This window comes from Haliotis cracherodii, unplaced genomic scaffold (assembly GCF_022045235.1).
Source record: "Haliotis cracherodii isolate W230 unplaced genomic scaffold, xgHalCrac1.p SCAF_7, whole genome shotgun sequence".
Taxonomy (NCBI): domain Eukaryota; kingdom Metazoa; phylum Mollusca; class Gastropoda; order Lepetellida; family Haliotidae; genus Haliotis; species Haliotis cracherodii.
Genome location: NW_027266330.1, coordinates 28,219,272 through 28,244,188, shown reverse-complemented (window position 1 = coordinate 28,244,188; position 24,917 = coordinate 28,219,272). Strand labels below are relative to the sequence as shown.

The window sequence follows — 24,917 nt, the reverse complement described above, 5'->3', positions numbered from 1 at the left end:
ATTAGGTCATTACATCCGGGTCTGAGGCGGCGGTGGGTAATTTGACAGAATCAGGTTGCAAATTAAAGTTTGTGCAAATTTTTTGTAATTGTAATTGTATGATGATACATTTCTAAATTGTGAATATGAGCCAGTTGATTTAATAGATAGAGTATTCCATAATTTTGTAGAATTAGGGATGAAGGAATTCATAAAGGCCCTAGGTAGAAAAGAGAATTACCGTATTCGACGTAATAAGCGCCCCGCTCTAATAAGCGCCGACGGTGATATTTGCTAATATATTGGCAAGTGAACAATCGAAATGAGACACCCCTTCTGATTGATCAATGTACACAAGACTTATTTATTCGTGTATAAAACGCACTCGTGTGTTATTTGTACCCTTAATTATGGGCAATTAAATTCTGGAAAACATATCTGTCGTATATAAACAGTTTAGGCCGTCAGTATTAACCACGAAATTTATCTTTCAACTCTGTTTGTTCCACCAAAATAAATATTCTAATAAGAGTCTCCCATTTCTAATTTTGAGAACGCCCTGAGCGCTTATTACATCGAATACGGTGTCATATGATAATGATATTTATAGTGTTATGTGCAAGAATGGTCATAAAAGTAGAATTAATGTTACTCCTGAAAAAAGCATAAATACCTCAACGTGAATCGCAATAAACCTAAAATAAACATAAGGTGCCGTTTTCGCTTGACATTCAGTAGCCGTTTTCGTAAGATAAAATCGGTGACGTTTTGCTGCATAAGATGATGTTTTAGCCTGCACTAAAACGTCACATTGTGTCGTAAAAGATCAACGTAAAATGTTCATAAAAACTGCTGAGCCTTAGTTAAACCATGATTGTTTATCGTAATCACGCTAAAATCTTGTATAAGTCGTATACCACTAAAAAATCCCTGTTTCACGAGCATCAGCATATAATTATATGTATAATTCATGCCTTGTTTGATATTCATTATTTAGAAGTTGACGGATGACAAGGTCGACACAATTTTATGGATAACAACTTCTGTAAAACTGTAAAAAGCTTTATAGTGGATAACAACTTCTTTAAGCTTTTTACAGTATAAAGAAGTTGTTATCCATAAAACAGTCTACCTTGTAATTCTTTCCTCTTTGCAATATGTTTTGCATTTATATTGATTGCTTTACTGTTTAATATATATGACGCAGTTGGCTATATTGGTATTCAATGTACAATATTATTACGAAAAAGTCGTATTAAATATATTTTATAGTTCACATTTTGAGGAGAGTGGATCATGTGGATCTGTAGGGTCCGATCCGTACGCTGACAGTAATCGTTAACCGAGCGAATCTTTTAGAGTTATCTTCCCAAAATGGCCGCGCCCATGGCGATGCATGAAAACAGAGAGGGGTCATGTGTTTGAAGCACTGCCTTCAATTTACTCGTTTATAATTTATTTTGATGCACTGAATGTGTTCTACGATATCGATTGCATCAAGGATATGTACATGTTGTTGACTGGCCTATAGACTGTCATTCTTAATTTCATCGATAATAAGGGCCATGCTCCCGTGAACAGCTGATCATGAGTACGACTTTAGTGAACATACTGGTCCGGCGTCGACCGGGGAAGTCGCTGACAAGGCTGTGTTTGCCATGTTTTCGGAAGCTCGTCAGCTATAAACATACTACTCCCTGCTTCGTGACGACACCTATCTTTTATGTAAATGCAGGTAATTATCTTTCAGTAATCTTATTAAATATAATAATCGATCAATTGAATAATGCTTGAAGCATAAATTGAGTTAAAGTACAAAACCTTTTTATCGGGCGCAAGTTACAGTTAGTGGACATAAGAAATTGTCAATTTACAAAATGTTCAGCAAAGGGTACACCGAAAACAATGTTGTCAATGTCCTTGAATGGCTGGTACCGTCTCCAGATCTCTATATCATAGTGAACATTTAGTTAAAAATCAAAAGAGGTCTTCTATCACAGGCCGAAACTATCAGTCACCCTTTATGATCCTTAGGGTTAGTTGTTAGGTAGGATTTTGGTTAGCTGTCTCTTTAATTCAATGTAATTTGAGGATGCTCCATAGTTAGATTACTTATTAGCCTAGCTTATAGGGCTGGGACGAGTCCAAATTTACTACCCGGGTACCTCGGTTCCCGGACAATTTTCATTCAAAACGAAATAATTACTATATAAATTTACCCATATACGGAAATTCAGTTTTCGGAACCGGATGGTCATTTTCATACACAAAACACTGAAATGCACACAAAATTGTCTCACATACCCAGGCAATACACTTCCGCTGGTGGTAATCCTTCCGCTGGTGGTAATCCTTTGATTCGTGAGAAGTCAATTAACCAAGTGGCACTGAGTTACTTTTGAGACAAGCTTGTTTATTGTACATGTAATCCCATTCGATAAAAAGGCGTCTGTGGTCAAAGTTGTGACTTCAAACTGAGTATGGCCTGTCAACCAGCGAAACGTAAGCGACACGCAGTTACAGCACGCGAAAAAAGGAACATTTGTCTGTTTAAGGAAAAACACACGTCAGCAAGTTTAGAAACCACCAGTAAGCATTATGTCACTGAATTTGGACATACCATAGGAAAATCAACAATTGGTGACGTTTTAGAAGACAAACAGAAGTGGAATTATTGTTTAAAATTCAAACCTCAAAATGTGGTAAAGTTCAAACTTCCATGACAGATTTTTTGAAACGTGTATGACTTGAATAAAGATTGAGTTGATGTATCTGTTTGCTCTGTCATCTGTCATGAGTTGCATAACTGAAGGGAAGTAACTCTTCCAGTAAGAAGCTGGATTCAGTTATACGGAAATTCGTTTATACGGACGAATTGTGAAATGACGCAAGTGTCCGTATAAACGAGGCACGACTGTACCTGACCCCCTATTACCCGACCCTACCCGGGTACCCACTGTAGGCCTCAAGAGATAGGTACAAAATGTCCGATTGTGATTTTTTTTACCATGGCCCTGGCAAATCATATTTAGACACATGTATTAAACAATCTGGTCACGCATACACTGATGTTTACTTAAGTAATATCTTTATTCAACTATATGAAAAGGTCAGAAGGAATGGGTGCATAATTTTTGTCATTAAACAATATATATCACGTAACTTACCACAGGTCAGGGTAGTCCTGTGGGTACCCGGGTCCTACTCAGTACCCACCCTACCCGGATACCCAAGTTACCGTCCCAGTCCTACTAGCTTAGCTTCAAGCCGTTAATGAGAGTCCGATCCTCCAAGCCGTGCTTATTGAATCCGAAAACATGCAAACAAAAGTGCAATACTCCCGATCCCTTACCATGGTTACCCGGAAGAATTGCATGTCATAAATGAAAAAAAGATGGTTTAAAATTCACACAGTATGTAGTAGCTGTGCCAACAACGAACCTAACAAATCATTGAGGATAGGGATGTATACACCAAGTTTACAATGTTTGAAAATCCTTGTTTTAGAAAGTGCTGATCGGGCAAATAAAATCATGATTGCAGTTAAAATATCTTCCCAGTGCCTTAAACATGAAAATAGCGCTTTTAGCAATTACTTTCTTTAAAAATACCACAATTTTTGTGAATGTTTGTCATATGAAGTCATTTATGATTGTACTTTCGCTCACTAAAACTAGACAACATGGGAAAAGTAATGAAAATTTGAACATGCCTACATGCTAGTTGAACACCATTTTAAATAACATTCTTTTCCTTTTGATTTGTTTGTTTGTTGTTTAACACCGCACTCAGCAATATTCCAGCTATGTGACCGCAGCCTGTAAATAATCGAGTCTGGACCAGACAATCCAGTAATTGCTAATGTGGGCAACAATCCGTGCATCAGGGTACGATGACTAGCAACCAACCAATTCACAATGTCGACCGCCTGATCGATTTTGTCCCCTCTTACAACCAGCATAGTTTGCTGGGGATTGACTAATTCTAACCCGGAATCATCAAGTTTTTATCCAATTTTGTAAAAGTTGTCTTCTTACACACTAAAAGTCTCTATGAGTGTCCTGTCGCCAGCTTGAAAAATACAGCATTTCTACATGGTTTGAGCACCAGTGAAGATCGGGAAGAGAATAGGTCTTCAGCAACCCATGCCGTAAAAGGAGACTATGCTTGTCGTAAGAGGCAACTAACAGGATCGGGTGGTCAGGCTCGCTGACTTGGTTGATGTATGTCATCGTGCCCCAATTGCGTAGATCGATGCTGATGATGTCAATCACTGGATGGTCTGGTCTAGACTCTATTTTTTACATACCACCGCATATGACTGGAAATTGCTGAGTACAGTGGTAACAGGGATGGGAATCTTCCACAGATCCTCATATTTCTGCGAATTTTAGTGACCAAATTTGTTAAAATCTCCTTGTGTCCCCTAAACACCCCGAAATTATGCACCACGCTCCATTGCACAGATGTTTCAGCTGAAAAGGAAAATATCCATTCTCATCCCTATGTTAAACAACAAACAAACAACAAACAACGTAATTTGAGTAAATTAGGATGTGACTTCTTTCTATCTGTGTATGTGTGATGCACCGTGTTTCAGGCCCCCACATCGGCCACCTGTATACAGTTCTTCTGGCAGATGCTCATGCCAGATGGAACAGACTGAGTGGTCGAAATGTCCTACTCTCCACGGGTACAGATGAACATGGCCTCAAGGTAAAGCAAGCCTCTTTGGGTTCACCGTGACATTATCAGTATCCACTCATCAACAACATACTTGTCTTATCTTATCATGTCTTATCTATCATATACACCATGCTACCTGTGACGATCCGGGGTAGAATAGGTCTTCAGCAACCCATTCTTGCCATTAAAGGCGACTATGCTTGTCGTAAGAGGCGACCAACAGGATCGCATGGTCAGGCTCTCTGACTTGGTTGATGCGTGTCATTGTATCCCAATTGTGTAGATCGATGCTCATGGTGTCGATCACTGGATTGTCTGGTTTAGACTTGTTTACAGACTGCGGCCATATACAGCATTAGAAACTAAGAGGTTTTTTCCACTAGTCCTTATAATGATAACATATAGCGAAACTCTTAAAAAGGGCAATTTTCTACTAGTCCTTGTGATACCTTTACCATTGGGCAGTTTGGCAAGGACTATAGGACTAGTGCCAATTTCTAACCCTGCATATATGTGGAATATTGTTGAGTGCGGCTTTAACAACAAACAAACAAACTATGCTATGCTATGCTATGCTAAGTGAAAAAAGTAGGACATGTTTTGTTTTGAGGTGAAACTACAGGAAAATACACCAATGTCTGGACATGAAAGTAAGTGTTTGACTCGGCAAGAACGTTTCCGAAGACATCAAGATCCCAAACACAACCTTGTGACAGTCATGAAGCATGTGACCTTTGTCAAGGGTTGCTACGCCACATTTACCATTGTCACTCCGATTCTGCTGTGAGCAGACGCATATTGTTTTCTTGGAACCAAACGCTCAAAGACACTTTATCAGACACATTTAATCATTTATGAAGCAATGGCATTGATCATGTGACTTTTGCAGCTTGCTGAACCTTTAAGTGTGTGTCATAAGCATTTGCAGGTAGGCAAAACGCTGCATGTTTCTCAATCTGTCATCAGCAGATCGTGGGCCTAATACCAAGAAACACCCAAGGGCAACAACTCCAGCCCAGGACTAATTAGTCAGAACGATAGGATTAAAAAAACCGATCGCAAACTGCCACTCTGATGAGGGACCAGATTAAGGCTGTTACGATTCACTCGCATATTCGGTGAATCGAACCGTATCCATTCATGAATTGAATTTGTTATTCGTTGCCACTAGAATCAAATATTTATGAATATGCAATCATGTGCATTTACATTCCCTGTACCTAAAATGTCCATAAAACATATCATATGCATACCTTTCTTTAAAGACAACACTCTTATAATATTTAATTTGACAGGAATTTGGTAGCTGGTTATTGTAGCATTTGAGCAGATACTAAGACTAAGTACCTGGACAATGTACCTGTAAATGTATAATATAGATAATTAATATCAAATAATTTATGTTGTTGTTGCCTCACTGAACATGCTGAATATGACAAATAATACATCAACTGCTGACTTGTTATTGTATTCGTGAATTAATATTCGTATTCATTACTCTATATTCGTGATACGAATCGTATTCGCCTTATAGGTTATTCGTTGCAGCCCAAGACCTGATGCATGAGTACATGCCCAGACGGTGCACAGTCGTCTGCACGGGTGGCATTTGAATGCACAACATCCAGTATCATCCCATCGTCATTAGGCATTTAGAATATAGATTACTTCATAAATAGATCTATATGTTTAAAAAACATAATATTAAGAGATGGTATATCTGCAAGTGGTTTTCTGAACATTATTTACAAAATCGTTTTGTGATGTCTGACGCATGTTTTCACAATGTAAACTTGCAATGTTGTTATTACGTTGTGGAATAACGTTACAATGTAACGTAATACCAACGTTGTTGTAGACAGATGCAATTATTTTGGAAATTTTAGTAATAAGAGAAAATATCCAAATGCTGAATATATAGGAAAGTAATGCATTGCTGCCTTGGTATTATAACGAAACAAAGTTGATTTTTTGAAGCGATTCTATTGTTATATGACTATCAAGAAGCAAATTGAAACGTACTTACAGAACGTTGTGTGATGTGCAATGTACAACGTTTTCCCCATGTAAATATGCAAACATTAAACAGTAACGTTATAATCACGTTGTGAAAACGTTGTGTGTTTGCTAGGTTGACAACACAGACAAGAACTTAAGGGTTTACGGGTTTCAACACCTCCAGGGACTAGGCAACAGACTTTAAGGGTTTACCGGACAAATATGACAAGTCCTTCCTGAACTGAACTCGCCTTGACCTCTCAACCCTGGAGTTTGACGCATCACTTCCAAAATGACTGATGTGCCTTTGCATTAAGATTGTTTAAATTACAGGACAAATTGCACAAAGCGGTCTTAGCGCTAAGACTGTTGAAGGCCTATGTTAAAGTATGGGAGTTACAATCATCTAAGCGCTAAGACTATTGTAAGCCTATGTTAAAGTATGGGAGTTACAATCATCTTAGCGCGAAGACTGTTGTAAGCCTATGTTAAAGTATGGGAGTTACAATCATCTTAGTGCTAAGACTATTGTAAGCCTATGTTAAAGTATCTGAGTTACAATCATCTTAAGCTAAGATTGCTTTGTGCAAGTGGGCCCTGGTCAGTAGGGCTGTGTGTAGCCTTGTGGTCATTTTGAAAGACATAAAAAATGGTACTTGTTGTTACCCTGCCTTGGGCATGGCATTAAGGGGCTAAAACAAGGACTGTTTGGCTCGAAGTCAGTATACTGTGTTTGAGTGGGGTATCCATGATACACTGTTACATGGTATGGTATCTCATCGGGCTATCACTTTCAACTGGCATTAGTTCGGACACACACACTGATTTTGGACAACGCAGCACTGAACAAAACAGTAGGCTGCGCATCTGAGAAGCTAGAATCAAACATCTGTCCTGACACCAAGTGAGACGAGTCTTATGATGTCATTCTTTTATCAATTGGCACCAATGACGTCATATTGCAAGGGGCATAAGCCATGGTGTGTTTATTATGGAAATAGAACTCTCAGTGAAACAGTTCAAATAAAGTCTTATGACGTCATTCCTTTATCAATTGGCACCAATGACGTCATATTGCAAGGGGCATAAGCCATGGTGTGTTTATTATGGAAATAGAACTCTCGGTGAAACAGGTGATGTCATATTGCAAGGGTCATAAGCCATGGTGTGTTTATCATGGAAATAGAACTCTTGAATAATATGAATCAATTTAATGAATAAAATAAATTAGTTACTTTATATTTGTTTTGGCTATGAAACTACTAGGTAAATACTTTTCATGTTGAAAGTGTACAAGAAAAATAGGTTCAGTTTCGTGTGAACTTTCCCTTCAATGATGATAAACCACATTCCACCTCGCCTCACATGAAGGAAAAAGCATGTCTTAAAATATTAATATGTTTATGGTATTTATCCTTGCCTTCCTTTGTTTCATGGCTTCGTTAGTGTTCATTCAGGTGTGAATGTCATTGGAATTGATGGAGGGGAAGATGGATGGGATGGGGTCACTCTTGCAGAAACCTTTCTTCATTCCAAACACTGTAAAATTTATGAAGCCTTTTACTTGTGTGTGTCCCTGCTGTTGTCCTGGCCTTCTCACACTATCACTCCATCCAACCACACAGATTTACCTGCTTATCTAGTCACGAGTCCCGACGACTCTCGATTATAATTCTTGGTGAAGGCATAAACATTGGTTCCCAGAGTGACGACATGTAGCACGACCTGTGAAGATTTTGGCTGACCACATGTAGCACGACCTGTGAAGATCCTGGCTGAAGACATGTAGCACAACACGTGAAGATCCTGGTTGACGACATGTAGCACGACCCGTGAAGATCCTAGCTTACCACACTTAGCCTGTCCAATTTGACCATCTTTCCGACACAAGGGATGTAACTGACTATTAAAGTCCAGTTTCCACCCTTGCCAAACTAGGCTGGATTTTCCATGGCTCAATCATAGCGCCACCAGTGGCTATTATGAGTTATGTCCCTTGCATGTCCCTTTTACTGACCAATCAGATTCCACCTCTCTTATCACTTGCATTTGCTTCAAACAAAATGGCGGCACTCAGTCATGACGATCTGATCAATAATCAAGATGTATGTTTTAATAAAACGGGTCTTAACGCTGATGTTTGAACAACAAAATATATATATATATAAGGTTCTTTTTTTGCCGGTCTACAGGGACTGACAGTCACATGAATTACCGGTCCAAGCCTAATTTTACCAATGAAAAATATTGTAATTACCGGTAAACAAGAACACTTGTCACCTCACCTCACCTTACCTCACCTCACCTCACCTCACCTCACCTCACAAAGCAACAATTCATCATCTCTGTTATTGTCATGTGACTGGCAGTTTATCAATTTATATGATTTTGGTTGTTGGTGTGGTTCTTGTTATTTATATTTTATATTATTTGTATTGTTATTATTTACATAGAAATTGTTATTATTATTGTTGTTGCTGTTGTTGTGATGATGATGATGATGATGATGATGATGATGATGATGATGACGACGATGAAGATGTACTATGTTGTACTATATTTTCAGATTCAGCAAGCAGCATCCCGAAGTGAGCGCTCACCACCAGACTACTGTGATGAAGTGTCCCAGCAGTTTAAGGTAGAGTTGATGATTAGGATAGTTATGGATGTTGTAATAATTTCCAGCTGCTGTGGAGATTCCGAGTTTGAATTGGGTCCCAGCAGCCTATGCTTTTCATCCATGAGGTGACTTCATGGATCTGGTGGTCAGGCTCTGTCACATGGCTTGTGGAGTGTCATTGTGCCTGACGGCACAGACCATGGCTCATAATGTCAAGCACTGTCAAGCACTGTCAAGCACTTAATTATTATCAAGCCGCAGTCATATGGTCTGAATATAGCTGAGTTCAGCATTATACAAGAAACAAAACAATCTAAATACCAACAACTTTCAGAGTTCCAACTCCTTACAGTCCTTGATAGAGCGTCTGCCCAGAGAGCTGAAGGTCGGTTTTTTTACGACCCCCGTCCAAGTCCTACCCAAAGACGTTAAAAGTTGGTACTTGTTGTTACTCTGCCTGGCACTCAGTAAGGCATTAAAGGCATTAAGTAAGGACTGATTTGCTCATTCAATAGGCAACTATGCTTGTCGTAAGAGGCGACTAACGGAATAGGGTGTCAGACTCACTGACTTGGTTGATGCATGTCATCGATCACAATTGCGTGGGTCGATGCTCATGATGTCAATCACTGGATTGTATGGTCAAGACTCGATTATTTACAGACCGCCGTCACATATCTGGAATACTGCTTAGTACAGTGTTAAACAACAAACAAACAAGCTGTGTCTGAGTGGGGTGTCTATGTTAAACTGTGGCATGGTATCTCAGTGGGCTAGCATTATAAAACCAGCATTAGTCTGGACTAGTACAAGCATCCACACAGATACACACCCAGGGGGATTCTGGGCTAGAATTGCTTCCCAGTAACCTAATGTCATAAGGTCAATCTCAGTGACTTGGTTGACGGCCAATTAGGATTTAAACCAACAAAGGTTTTCAGCATTGATAAGTTTGATTACCAGATTTGTTGATGTTCTTGACTATATTTCACAACAAGTTGTTGATTGGTAATATTGTACAGTGATTCCAATCCTCCTGTCTATTAGGGGGGGCAGGTGGCCCAGTTGTCTAAGGCGCCCATATTCACTGTGCAGAGTTGCCTCCCTGGGACACGCCAGAAATCTGTGATTGTGGGTTTGAATCCCGGTTCGCCCAGATTATGCTTCTAGGTTTGTCAGCACCTTACCCATGCTTGTGGGTTTCACCGAAGTGGTAAATGTCTGAGACCTGCATTACTTCTGGCTTTCCTCCCACATTAAGCTGGAATATAACTGGAATACTGTTAAAAGCAGCATTAAACCCAACTCACTCGCTCACTCCTGTCTATTATTACTCATGTTAACTGTTTATGCAATATCTATATACCTAGCTACATATCCAATCCTGAGATCCTAGATGTTGTTTAAAGGATGACCATGTTGGTTTGATGCCGCTGCACGACACTTAGCTCACCTGACCATTGCAGGTTTTGTTTCAATCAGCCAACATCCAATACGACGACTTCATCAGAACTACCCAAGATAGACACCGGAGGGCAGTGCAGAGGTTCTGGGTAAGAGAAAAACTCACTATTAGGATAAAAAAAATAATGCTCTTGGTTCTCCCTTTCATCATAAAGTTTGCAGCATGTTTTGTTTCTATTTCCATTTTGAAAAAAGCAAAAAAAGTCCAACGGTAGTCAAATACTGTATTCCAGTAAAAAAAATTCAGCTTAATGCATTCACTGCTTACCTTACGACAACATAGGACAGTGCACAGCGATGGTCTTGGGTGAAGAAATAAAATTGTTTCAAATTCCACTCCCTTGATTTCATACGGACCATCGCCGCTGTCATGTGACCTTGATAATAAGTCACCTTCCTCACATCACTGCCTGTGGCTCTTCAAATTGGATAATTTTAGACCTTCAGTTTTGGCTATTATTCTAAATTTTACCTGCGATGAGTGATGTATTCTCTTCATATTATTTTCACTAAGTTGTGTATTTTTATGTGGGTTATTGTGGTAGGCGTAAAAAAGATTTGTCTTTTTTCCTGCCATGTGCTTGTTTCTCGCCATTTTGAATTTGTGTTACAATTGTTTACCTGCAAGGGTAGCCAAATTGTTTACAACTCTCAGCTACGTATGTATAACATGTTCATGTATTTTTTAAATACTAGAAGCTTTGTTGTTACATAGAGTTTGCGTGTATCAATATTTGCATACACTTTCAACTCGTAAAAATATCTGCCGATAGAATATTGTTTAATTCTATGGCAATCTTCCAACTCCGTCTCATCAACAGTTCCCTATTATGCATGTGCGTTGTGGAAAAAAATCTACCAAGGATCCTCATCCACATTTGGCATGCATGCAGATTTGCTCACCAAACTTTAAATGTAACTTTTGCGCACCTCTCTCTCCAGCAAGTTTTGCAAATTATAGACCGGTCATTCACAAACGTATTCTGCAGCAGTCCTGTCGAGTGGCGAGGAAGATGTCACAATCGCTAGAGGTTAGCGACAGACATTCTTCTGTCATAACTACGCAGCCGTTATCTTCAGTGGGTAATACGGCTTCCGTCATTGTGATTGCAGATGTTCATCCTCCACCGATATGAACAGTACCTGAGGATATTGTGAGTATCATACCTTCTCCACATTTTCAGGCGCCTCAGACATACAGTACTACTATCCCTGCGATGCCTGTGCGTGAGTTTCAAGATGCCTTGATGGTCGTAGCACAGGCCCAAGCCATGATCCAGTCATCACTGATGAGCATTGCATCTCAAAGGCCTGCAGGCTTGTCGGGTAGCCATGTGGTTTAAGCTTTCTCTCATCACGTCAAAGATCCGGGTTCGATTCTCGACATGGGTTCAATGTGTGAAGCCCATTTCTGGTGTCCCCCGCCATGATATTGCTGGACTATTGCTAAAAGTGGCGTAAGACCATACTCACTCACTCATTCAAAGGCCTGCACCGAGTGCAGCGCCTGCCTACCACCCAAGAGCCTCTACAATTACATCAGCCCCAGGACTTGCAGTGTACCCTGTTACGCAGGCGATGCATGATCAGCTTAGCGCTGTTCCAATGACTTATCCAGCGCAGCAGATGTACACTCAGGCGACAGCATCGTTCCAGAACACAAATTGGATGCAAATCTTTATGCAGTCCATTTGGCAGGTCTATGGCACACATGTATCCTGGGCTTACACCTACACCTATCTAAGAGACGCCTGCGTCAGCTACAACTATGGCACAAGTGTTAGCGCCTACACCAGCGCCTACCTTATATACCAAACGCCTAATGCGTGTTCTGGTACAGTGCATACATCGCTGGGCAGCGCTAGTACGCCAGCGAGTATGTGGACATCGGCACATGACTCCTTATCACCAGGCGATCATCAAAGTCTTCTGATAGAGGAGGGGCTACGTACTGGAGCAGAAGCCGATCCCCGTCTAGGTGAGTGCGTCGACATTGCCCTGACTAGTCGGACTTATCAAATGGTGAGGATGGCAATTCCTCTGTGGAATGGAATACGCATCTCGGCTTAGCGCAAGTACCTGTAACGCGCCATCTCAAGTCAGTGGCACCCTCCCCTGGTAACGGGTGGACCAGAGGGACACCACATGGTCACATCCTAAATTGATTCTGGTGGACAGACATTGTACACTTGCTTCGTCATTTGAGCCATTTTGGAATGATGATTTTCCTATCCATGCATTTGCGGTACCAGACCAAGATCATAGTTTGAATGAGGACATACAAAGGATGACAGGCTCGTCAAGGCCAACCACCCTTAAGGTACAAGATTCCAGATTTGCGTTTGTAGTTCATAAAATTTCCGAGTCCTGTGATGGGATTCGAACCACGGACCTTCTGATCTTAGGTCGGACGCCTTGTCCACATGACCAAAGAGGTTAACCACGTCAGCAAGCTGACAAGGGAAGGATGTCATCTGTGGGACGACTCCACGCCCTGCCACACGTTCAAAGAAATGGAAGACAGGCATGTACTGAAACCTTTCTCAGCACTAGCGTCGTCAACTCGAGTGGTGGATCAGGATCTATCAGAGGATAACCCTAACTGATTAGATCATTTCCAAACTATGGTGGCTTTCCAACAGCGTCAGATTGACCACATGTGGAACCCTCTGAGGGCCACTCTGGCAGAGATTACCGTCACACGCAGACTTGGGTATTTAGCGCTTTCCAACCGGGACTCTGAGTTCAAGCACAGACTGCTACGTCAACCTTGGTCATCTACTTCTCTGTTCAATAAACAGATGGTAGACACACATGCCAAAGTTTCAAAGTACGCTAGGGATGAGACCACGCTCAAGGCTCTAGAGCACGTCTCTCACAGTCTTTCCCAGCGGGCTGGGATCAGGCAATTATAAGCCTAGACGCGCTTCTCTCAAGGAAGGCCAAGACCAGGATTCCTTTCATGGAAAAGGGGATGGCAGAGAGAAACCTCAAGGTTCTTATCAGTCCGATCGTGGTAAATACCAAGGCAGGGGAGGTGATAAGAGGGGACAGTCACGTCTCGGAACTCCCGCCCCCAGTCGTCCCAATTGTCGATTACCCTGTAGGCAGGAGACTGAATCTGTTTTGGAATAACTGGACCTTTCTCAAGGACGATTAGATACTCAACATACTACGTTAGATGTAGAGGTAACCCCATCGTTGACCATAGCTCCTCCACCTTGGAAATATTCAAGGAAGCAACATCTGCTTTTAAAATACTTTTCTATTAAAATTCAACATAGACATAACGTTGGCGAAAAGAGCTGTAGATATTGTACACACCCCAAAGTTAACGCCGGGGTTTTATTCTCGCATCTTCCTGGTAAACAAGAAGGACTCAGACCAGATGAGAATGATCCACAATCTCTCCGTGTTCAACGAACGTTATCTGAAGCATCCACCTTATTTGAGACTGCGCAGAACCAGCATCAATGCGTTAGATTGCTTGATCAGTCTAGACTTGCAGGATGCCTACCTGCATATACCTATCCATCCCTCCAACCGCAATTTCATCGGGTTCAAGTTCAATGGAGTTCACTACCAATGCTCCCATTTGGCATTTCAGTGGCCCCGTGGCTATTTAGTATTAACATGAATAATGAAGCCAATAACTGCGTTTCTACACCTGAAGAACCTTTGGTTCGAGTCGTATATAGATGACTGTCTCCTGTGTCATCAACACATACCGATGTTAGTATGCCATCGGGAATTTACCAGATAGCTACTATATCAACTGGGATGGATAATCAACGAGGTGAAGTCGGAGTTTACTCCATCTTATCGGCTCCAGTTCATAGGAGTCCTGTTCCAGACAGACCAGGATCTCTTATCAGTACCGAGGGACAGATGGCACAAGATTCTTCGCCTCCTGAATTACACTTACCATGTATGCTCCACCAATGGCAAGTGTTGCTACGGTTACTCTCTTCAGCACAGGACTTAACCAGCAGAGACTGGTTACAACTGCACCCAATTCAACCATTCTTATTCAGGATCCACTCAAGGCCATCACTCTAAGGCCTTACCTCAATTGGTGGACGGTAGAGTCGAATGTCTTAGGATGAATCTCTATATATGGTTTATCCCCAAAACTACACCTGTTTGTAGACGCCTCCCTTCAGGGGTGGGGTGCTCACCTGCAAGGCCAGACAGCCTCAGGGCTATGGTCAGGCGCTCATCGAAATTGGCACAGAAACAATTTGGTGTTGGAAGTGTTAATTCTGGCCATCTCTCAATGGCAGAATCAGCTACAGTCCGCCCAACTCGCAATATCCACAGACAACAGCTATGTGGTGTGGTGCCTGCGCAATAAGGGAACAACACCCTCCCAATCCCTTCTTCAACAGACATTCAGGTTCTTCCATCTGGTAGATCGTCTGGAACTACAATTCATAGTTCAGCACGTCCCCGGATGTCAGAACATACTGACCGATGCATTATCACGCCCAGACAGGATGGCTCCCACCAAGTTGAAACTTCACACAGAAGCATTTCAGGTACTGATTCAGAGGTTCGGGCAACCAAACATCGACCTGTCTGCTACGTGCCAAAACCACCAACTTATGATGTATGTCTCCCCGTTACCAAATCAGCAGCCTATGGCAGTTGATGCATTCAGTATCCCTTGGGAAGGGCTCAAACGTATAGCAATACGGATTGCTGAAGATTTGCACCACAATATACCGGTGTACCGGTAATACTGAGCACCCTTTACAATTATTTACACTTTAGGGGTGGAACAAGTCAAAATTTACTACCTGGGTACCCACACCCCTATTGCCTGACCCAAGCCAGTTACCTGCTGTAGGTCTCTAGAGATAGGTACAAAATGTCCAGTTGGGAAACGTTTGACCATACTCCTGTCCAAATGTTTTTAGATACAGGTATAAACCGATCTGGTCATGCATACATAGACTTTAACTGAAGTTTTATCTTTATGCAAACATATAAAGTCAGAAGGAATGTGTGCTTAGTCAGAAAGGCATTTGTCACTTATAGTGTAACCTTAGAGTTCTAGGTTATTTTTGCCAGTAAACAATATTATCACGTGACTAACCACGGGTCAGGGTAGTCCTGTGGATACCAGGTCCTACTCAGTACCCACCCTACCCAAGTACCCCGCCCCTACCCAATTACATATTCTACACAGCTGTTTCTGTGAAAAAAAACAATCTGTAATAAACACAGGAAATTATGGATTGTCATTTAAAAAAAATTAAATTACAAATGGAGGGAGCGCTTATACAGATTAGGCCTTATATATTTATTTTGTTTGTGTTCAAGAATGACAAACATAAAAAAAACCCATGAAAATAGCAAAAAAATAAAATTATTTTGTAGGGTCTTAATACAGCAAATATTGTAATGTTTACCTCATTAGTCCTCGTTCCTACAAAACCTCATCTGAAGGAATGAATCAGAAGCTGATTATTTGTCCACACTGTTTCAATAGACAAACTGTTCAGCATAGTGACTCTGTCTTTCAAGTTTCCCCAATGCAAATCACAGTGGTACTGAAATAGCTTTTTATAAATAAGGCTTAAGAAAATAAAAGAATTGGTTCTAAGGAAATGACTTTTGAAAATATAGTGTGGGCGGACGGTGTTATTATTAATTTTTTTACCTTGTTCAAACTAGTATGTAACCAAATAAACAGATGTACCATCGACCTGGTGAAGGGCCTTATAACAGATGTACCATCGACCTGGTAAAGGGCCTAAAAACAGATGTACCATCGACCTGGTAAAGGGCCTAAAAACAGATGTACCATCGACCTGGTAAAGGGCCTAAAACAGATGTACCATCGACCTGGTAAACGGACTAAAAACAGATGTACCATCGACCTGGTAAAGGGCCTAAAAACAGATGTACCATCGACCTGGTAAAGGGACTAAAAACAGATGTACCATCGACCTGGTAAAGGGCCTTATAACAGATGTACCATCGACCTGGTAAAGGGCCTAAAAACAGATGTACCATCGACCTGGTAAAGGGCCTAAAAACAGATGTACCATCGACCTGGTAAAGGGCCTAAAACAGATGTACCATCGACCTGGTAAACGGACTAAAAACAGATGTACCATCAACCTGGTAAAGGGCCTAAAAACAGATGTACAATCGACCTGGTAAAGGGACTAAAAACAGATGTACCATCGACCTGGTAAAGGGCCTAAAAACAGATGTACAATCGACCTGGTAAAGGGCCTAAAAACAGATGTACCATCGACCTGGTAAAGGGCCTAAAAACAGATGTACCATTGACCTGGGAAAGGGCCTCCCTACATAAACAAGCATACAAACTCCTATTGCCGCCAGGACCATACCACGAGATGCGCAGTAAGGCAGTGTGCATGTAAAGGGAAGTAACTGTGTGCTACATTGGATTGCATTGTTTTTAAGTATTAGAATTTTTTAAATTTCTTTTTAAAATGGAAAATATGATGAAAGAGACGACAGTCTTGATGATGATGCGAGTGGTGCCTGATAACCAAGACTAATTGATTTTAGCCTAAACTTTATCCTAATATTTTCACAATCGAATCTCTTATACTTTCTGTTCAAGAATCTAAAATGGTAACAGAAAATGTTCACATTGTCGGCGCCAGAGTCTTGGATATTGTGGTTTAAAGTAACACAGTGTGTAGTAAGGAGATTCCACTGTACCTCTATATGCTTAGCGTTACACAGTTACGACCTAAGACTGCGAATATAACCACACAATGCCAATCAATACAGGCAGTTTACGCAAATATTTTCTGATAATCTAAAAATATTTGCTCACCTTTTGAAACACTGATATAAAAATGTCCTGACAATTTGTCATGTTTAAACAACCCTAATGCTCCTAATTAAGTTGCATATTCAACCATCCTCTGTATCTTGTGACTCCTCATAAATGTTTGCTGCACGTTTGGGGCATGCTTCTAACTGTTTAATGTGTGGGTAGCCTTTAATTTGTGGTTAGGCAAATAGCATGTGACTGTTGACCCGCTTGTTTTCCAAACTGACAGCAGTCACCTAAGATGATAATTAAAGTCTGTTTACATTAGACAACATATGTTGTAATAATATGGCTATTTTACAATACAACACATGCTTTTTTTCATCAAAACATTGAACCTCATCAGAAATATGGAAGATATATTGATAATTGGTGGCCATATTTGATTATGCAAATTAGACATATTTCCCAAACTGGGATTGCTTGGGACTTTAAGTATGTTGTTTTCGGGACCTTGTAGAAATGCATTGTGGTGAAATGAATTCTGTTGCAATTTTTTCCAAGTTTTTGCCTGGACTATTAAGGTGTTCTGACAAATTTGGTTGGTTGGTTGGTTGGTTGGTTGGTTTGTTGTTGAACGCCGCACTCAGCAATATTCCAGCTATATGACGGCGGTCAGTACATAATCGAGTCTGGACCAGGCAATCCATTGATTAATATCATGAGCATCGATCCATGCAATTGGGATCGAAGACATGCATCAACCAAGTCAGCGAGTCTGACCACCCGATCCCGTTTGTCGCCTTTTACGACAAGCATAGTCACCCATTACGGCAAGATTGGATTGCTGAAGACCTATTCTACACTGGAATCTTCACGAGTTCTGACAAATTAGGATAGATACAGAAACGCTTTATGTGTTGCAGGGTTTTGCTTACCTATGAGTTTTGTTTAGAGAGTTAAAATAAATGCCAAGGGTCTGGTAATTTATTATTGGGTATTTTTATATGGGGGAGGGATATTCTCTCCTTTTACTTTGTCAGACAACTAATTCCTTGCTGATAAGGTTGATGGGGACATGGGTCATCTCCATTAGTCATGCCAGGATCTGCTGCTAATGAGTGTGAATCCATGATTCACCCGGAATAAAATGCTTGGTCTGTCGGTACCATATCGTGTGTCATCACATTTTGTATATGTACACTCTGGGTCACTTTGGGCTTTCTGCCAGCTTGAGTGAGTGAGTGAGTTGGATTTAACGCTGGTTTGAACATTATTCCAGTTATATCACTTCGTGTCAGCTTGATGTGGGAGGAAAGCCCGAAGTAATGCAGGTCTTAGACATTTACCACTTCGGTGAAACCCACGAGCACGGGAATGGTGCTGACAAACCTAGAAACATAATTGGAGCAAACCAGGATTCGAACCCACAATCATAGATTTCTGGAGTGCCCAAGGGACGCAACTCTGCACAGAGAATTGCAGCACCTTAGATGACTGGGCCACCCGTGCCCCCCTGCCAGCTTGATCCTGAGGTGCTGAGTTAGTCTTCTCTCAGACCCAAGAGAATATATTAGAAAAGGAGTACAACTCAAGTCCAGAATGATTTTGCAAGTCAGCTCTGAAATTAAACATTGTTCAGGACTCCATTTGATTTTATTCTTTTTATTTTGAAGATATACATTTTTAGATGAGATAATTTTATTCTTGTGACTAATTGTGAGTCAACCGGCAGTGGTTAAAAGCCCCTTGAAGATCCTGATTGAGTTGGTCTTCAGCAGCCCATGCTTTCTGTAAGAGTTGACTATGCTTGTCCTATGAGACAACTGATGGGATCGGGTAGTCAGGCTCGCTGACTTGTTTGATGCATGTCATCGATCCCAATTGAGTAGATCGATGCTCATGACATCAATCACTGGATTGTCTGGTCCTCACGTGATTATTTACAGGCCTTCTAGCATAGGTTGCTGAAGACTTATTCTAATCCTGATCTTAACGAGTTTGTAGGAAATACTACTGTCAGTATAGTTAATAGGTACCAATATGAGTGCAGCCTGGTTTAGTCTGGTGCAACAAGGTTTTGATGTCCATACTAGGTGCAAGCTATATCTAGTTCCCTACATCAAGCCCTGATAGAGAGGAAGGGTCAGAGTTGTGCACTTCGTAATGTTCCATAGATCTAGTATTCCAAAATATTATTCAACTTTTGTTTCTCCTTTGTTGCTAAGAAATGGTGTTAAATTAGGCCACTCATATTATTTTATGGATCAGCAGATATATTTTGGAAAAATCAACCTGTTTTTTTTTTCTTATCACCGTCATCAATTGAAAATGAAGAACAAAGCATGGTTTATTTCACAATAAATCATTGTTCTTTCTGGAGATTTGAATAAACGCTTGCAACTTGATGTCATTTTTGGATGACATTATTTTTGATAGGGAAGTGTCTAGTAAGTTGTTCCCCATGGATGTAGCTGAGCTATGCAGGTAAACGCAGTGGCTGTACGATCACATCCAAAAGTGGGAAAGATATGGCAGTCGGTATTAGGAGGAAAGGTACAGCTAATTAATGTGAGGATTGTACGTGAGAATATGCACGGAATATTAAACTAACCCACCTGGACTTGTCTGACATTTCCAAGGTCGGATTCTATTCAGGGAGTCATCATTAATAAAATCTGGGTATATATTTTTAAAACTTGTTCATTTTATCAACATCCTTAAAGAGGCAGTACATAATGTTCAAAACTCATATAAGAAATAAACGACTCATGGTCGTTGTTTGTTGTACCAGAAAACACTGCAGGGGGAATAAACCACTTTGGGCTGCACGCCTCATGGTTTATTCTTCCTGCTGTGTTTTTTTTTGTATGATAAATAACTCACACTCGTCGTTTATTTCTAAAGTACAGGGGATTAGGGGATCCAAGACATATGCATATGAATCCTAAACTAGCTCTATGGCACACTTCATTTCATTTCCTAGAATTTTGGGGGTGCAGGTGCCCCAGTCGTGTAAGGCGCTGCGATTCGCTGTGCAGGGTTGCATCCCTTGGGCACACCAGAAACATATGATGGTGGGTTCGAATCCCGGATCGCCCAAATTATGTTTCTAGGTTTGTCAGCACTATGCCCGTGCTCGTGGGTTTCACCGAAGTGGTAAACGTCTGAGACCTGCATCACTTCGGGCTTTCCTCCCACATTAAGCTGGCACGCTGTGAAATAACTGGAATACTGTTAAAAGCGGGGTTAAACCCAACTCACTCACTCGTACAAGAAAACACTGTAGGGGGAATAAAACACTTGGCGCTGCCCCTCATGGTTTATTCTTCCTGCAGTGTTTTTTTTTGTATGATAAACAACTCCCACTCGTCATTTGTTTCTTAAGTACAGGAACTCTTTGGGGGATCCAAGACATATGCATATGAATCCCAGACTTACGCTATGGCACACTTCACTTGATTTCCAAAAGTTTTACTGATGTTCCATCCTGGCACAGAAGCTCAGAAGCCTTAAGTCTGCAATAGATGGGGATTTCAATTACAGATTCAAGAAATTCCTGAAATTTGTGAAGTACACACTAAAATTAGTAATTGGTTTAATAGCAAAAGGTTTTATCTGTATGATATTCTGTTTGCAGGAACAACTTGAATCGAACGGCCACATCTACCGCGGTAGTTACGAAGGGTGGTACTCTGTGTCCGATGAAGCATTCCTCACATCAGAGGAAGTGAAGGATTTAACGACACCTGACGGAAGCACTGCCAAGGTAGATAACTCTTACAGGGCTGGTGATCATTATTCTTAAACGCAATCCAACGGGGTGATTTCAAGTGAGTGAGTGTGTATGGTTTAACGCCACTTTTAGCAATATTCCAGCAATATCATGGTGAGCTTCACCCAATGTGCCCAGACCCATGAAGATTCTGGAGTAGAATAGGTCTTCAGCAACCCATGCTTGCTGTAAAAGGTGACTATGCTTGTCGTAAAAGGCGACTACCGGGATCGGGTGGTCAGGCTCGCTGACTTGATTGATGCATACCATCGATCCCAATTGCGTGGATCGATGCTCATGATATCAATCAATGGATTGTCTGGTCCAGACTCGATTATTTTACAGACCGCCGTCATATAGCTGGAATATTGCTGAGTGCGGCGTAAACAACAAACCAACCAACCAACCAACCAACCAACCAACCCAATGTGCCCATGTGGGAAATCAAAACTGGGTCTTCAACGTGACGCTTGATGCTAGGCTACCCCACCGCCCCTGCTTTCAAGGTACCTGCATTTATCGCCTGTATGTATGCATATGAGGGGTGTAAAAAGAAGACCTGCATCGTCAGTAGTTATAGTACAGCAAGTTGGCAGTCGGGTAGCCTTGTGGTTAAAGTGTTCGCTCGTCACACCAATGACCCGGGTTCAATTACCCACATGGGGACAATGTGTGAAGCCCATTTCTGGTGTCCCCCACCGTGATATTGCCTGAGTATTGCTAAAAGCGGCGTAAAATCAAACCCACTCACTCTATGATGCAGAAAGTTTGTATCATGTTTGGTAATGGGGGATGAGGCTGGGGTTCATCACTGGGATCCAAAGACCAAAATTGAATCGATGCAATGAAACATCCAACATCCCCTGCACATAAGAATTCTGAGGGAGTGTTAGTTATAGATGATCCACTGATCCACACAGTTGGGAACAATGACAGGCATCAACCAAGTCAGCGAGCCTGACCACCCGATCCCGTGAGTCGCCTCTTACGACAAGGATAGTCGCCTTTTATGGCAAGAATGGGTTGCTGAAGACCTATTCTACCCCCTATTTTCACGGATGACGTATTGTCACTCTTCCCCTCCGTGCATGTACGTGTTGCACGTGCACGATCAATGGAGTTTGAAAACATTAAACGAGATGAACGCATCAAGTCATCTCTCTTGTCACTTCACTCATCTTGCGGGCAACCTGCGAGGGAGTTTGATCAACTGGTACCGTCTCTATTTGACAGAGATTCATAAACACATGCTCATGGTATAGTCAGAATCGTAATATTTTGAACAGTTAAATCATGCGCCCCTACCTACAAGACCATCCTCGATGTGACTATTATCCCTTAAGACAACGTTGGTCTGCGGCTACAACAACGTAAGACGCCTCACTGAAATTGTGATGCTTGTGTTGTACCAATGTAAGTCTGCAGGTACAACGATGTAAGACGCCTCACTGAGGCTGTGATGCTTGTGTTGTAACAACGTAAGTCTGCAGGTACAACAACGCAAGACGCCTCACTGAAGCTGTGATGCTTGTGCTGTAACAACATAAGTCTGCAGATACAACGATGTAAGACGCCTCACTGAAGCTGTGATGCTTGTGTTGTAACAACATAAGTCTGCAGGTACCACGATGTAAGACACCTCACTGAAGCTGTGATGCTGGTGTTGTAACAACATAAGTCTGCAGATACAACGATGTAAGACGCCTCACTGAAGCTGTGATGCTTGTGTTGTAACAACGTAAGTCTGCAGGTACCATGATGTAAGACACCTCACTGAAGCTGTGATGCTGGTGTTGTAACAACATAAGTCTGCAGATACAACGATGTAAGACGCCTCACTGAAGCTGTGATGCTTGTGTTGTAACAACGTAAGTCTGCAGATACAACGATGTAAGACGCCTCACTGAAGCTGTGATGCTTGTGTTGTAACAACATAAGTCTGCAGGTACAATGATGTAAGACGCCTGACTGAGGCTGTGATGCTTGTGTTGTACCGACTAAAGTCTGCAGGTACAACGATGTAAGACGCCTCACTGAAGCTGTGATGCTTGTGTTGTAACAACATAAGTCTGCAGGTACCATGATGTAAGACACCTCACTGAAGCTGTGATGCTGGTGTTGTAACAACGTAAGTCTGCAGGTACAATGATGTAAGACGCCTGACTGAGGCTGTGATGCTTGTGTTGTACCGACTAAAGTCTGCAGGTACCACGATGTAAGACGCCTCACTGAAGCTGTGATGCTGGTGTTGTAGGTGAGTGTGGAGAGCGAGCAGCCCGTCACCTGGATGAAGGAGGACAACTACATGTTCCGCCTCTCCACCTTCTCCCCCAGACTGGAGCAGTGGCTTGACACTGGAGGTAACGTGGGGTACTGGAGGTAACGTCGGGGTAACATGGGGTGCTGGAGGTAACGTCGGGGTATCATGGGGTGCCTGAGGTAACATGGGGTACTGGAGGTAACGTGGGGGTAATTTGTGATAACGTGGGGTACTGGAGGTAACATGGGGTACTGGAGGTAACGTGGGGTACTGGAGGTAACGTGGGGGTAATTTGTGATAACGTGGGGTACTGGAGGTAACATGGGGTACTGGAGGTAACGTGGGGTACTGGAGGTAACGTGGGGGTAACTTGTGATAACGTGGGGTACTGGAGGTAACGTGGGGTACTTGAGGTAATGTGGGGTACTGGAGGTAACGTGGGGTGCTGGAGGTAACGTGGAGTACTGGAGGTAACATGGGGGTAATTTGTGATAACGTGGGGTACTGGAGGTAATGTGGGGGTAACTTGTGATAACGTGGGGGAACTTGTGATAACGTGGGGTACTTGAGGTAATGTGGGGTAATTTGTGATAACGTGGGGTACTGGAGGTAACATGGGGTACTGGAGGTAACGTGGGGTACTGGAGGTAACGTGGGGGTAACTTGTGATAACGTGGGGTACTGGAGGTAACATGGGGTACTGGAGGTAACGTGGGGTGCTGGAGATAACGTGGGATACTGGAGGTAACGTGGGGGTAATTTGTGATAACGTGGGGTACTGGAGGTAACGTGGGGTACTTGAGGTAACATGGGGGTACTGGAGGTAACGTGTGGTACTGGAGGTAACGTGGGGTACTGGAGGTAACGTGGGGTACTGGAGGTAACTTGGGGTACTGGAGGTAACGTGGGGTGCTTGAGGTAACATGGGGTACTGGAGGTAACGTGGGGGTACTGGAGGTAACGTGGGGTACTGGAGGTAACATGGGGTACTGGAGGTAACATGGGGTGCTTGAGGTAACGTGGGGTACTGGAGGTAACGTGGGGGTACTGGGGGTAACGTGGGGTACTAGAGGTAACGTGGGGTACTGGAGGTAACTTAGGGTACTGGATTTAACGTGGGGTACAGGAGGTAACGTGGGGTACTGGAGGTAACGTGGGGTACTTGAGGGAACGTGGGGTACTGGAGGTAACGTGGGGTACTGGAGGTAACTTGTGGTACTGGAGGTAACATGGGGTACTTGAGGTAACGTGGGGTACTTGAGGTAACATGGGGTACTGGAGGTAACGTGGGGTACTGGAGGTAACATGGGGTACTGGAGGTAACATTGGGTGCTGGGGGTAACTTGTGGTACTGGAGGTAACGTGGGGTGCT

The 24,917-nt window shown here is 42.1% G+C and overlaps 1 protein-coding gene across 2 annotated transcripts in view; it reads left to right on the top strand.

Annotated features, from left to right (window-relative positions):
- The first annotated feature begins 1,375 nt into the window (after positions 1-1,375).
- LOC139447556 (methionine--tRNA ligase, mitochondrial-like) overlaps positions 1,376-24,917 on the top strand; it is a 32,345-nt gene continuing 8,803 nt past the window's right edge. The window contains exons 1-6 of one of the 2 annotated variants that reach the window (XM_071228959.1): positions 1,376-1,714; positions 4,580-4,695; positions 9,230-9,301; positions 10,750-10,836; positions 21,151-21,279; positions 23,540-23,645. In XM_071228959.1, the coding sequence (XP_071085060.1) occupies positions 1,567-1,714; positions 4,580-4,695; positions 9,230-9,301; positions 10,750-10,836; positions 21,151-21,279; positions 23,540-23,645 (658 nt within the window). In that variant the 5' untranslated portion in view covers positions 1,376-1,566. The remainder of the gene's footprint in view (positions 1,715-4,579; positions 4,696-9,229; positions 9,302-10,749; positions 10,837-21,150; positions 21,280-23,539; positions 23,646-24,917) is intronic. The other variant, XM_071228960.1, reaches the window with a different exon arrangement.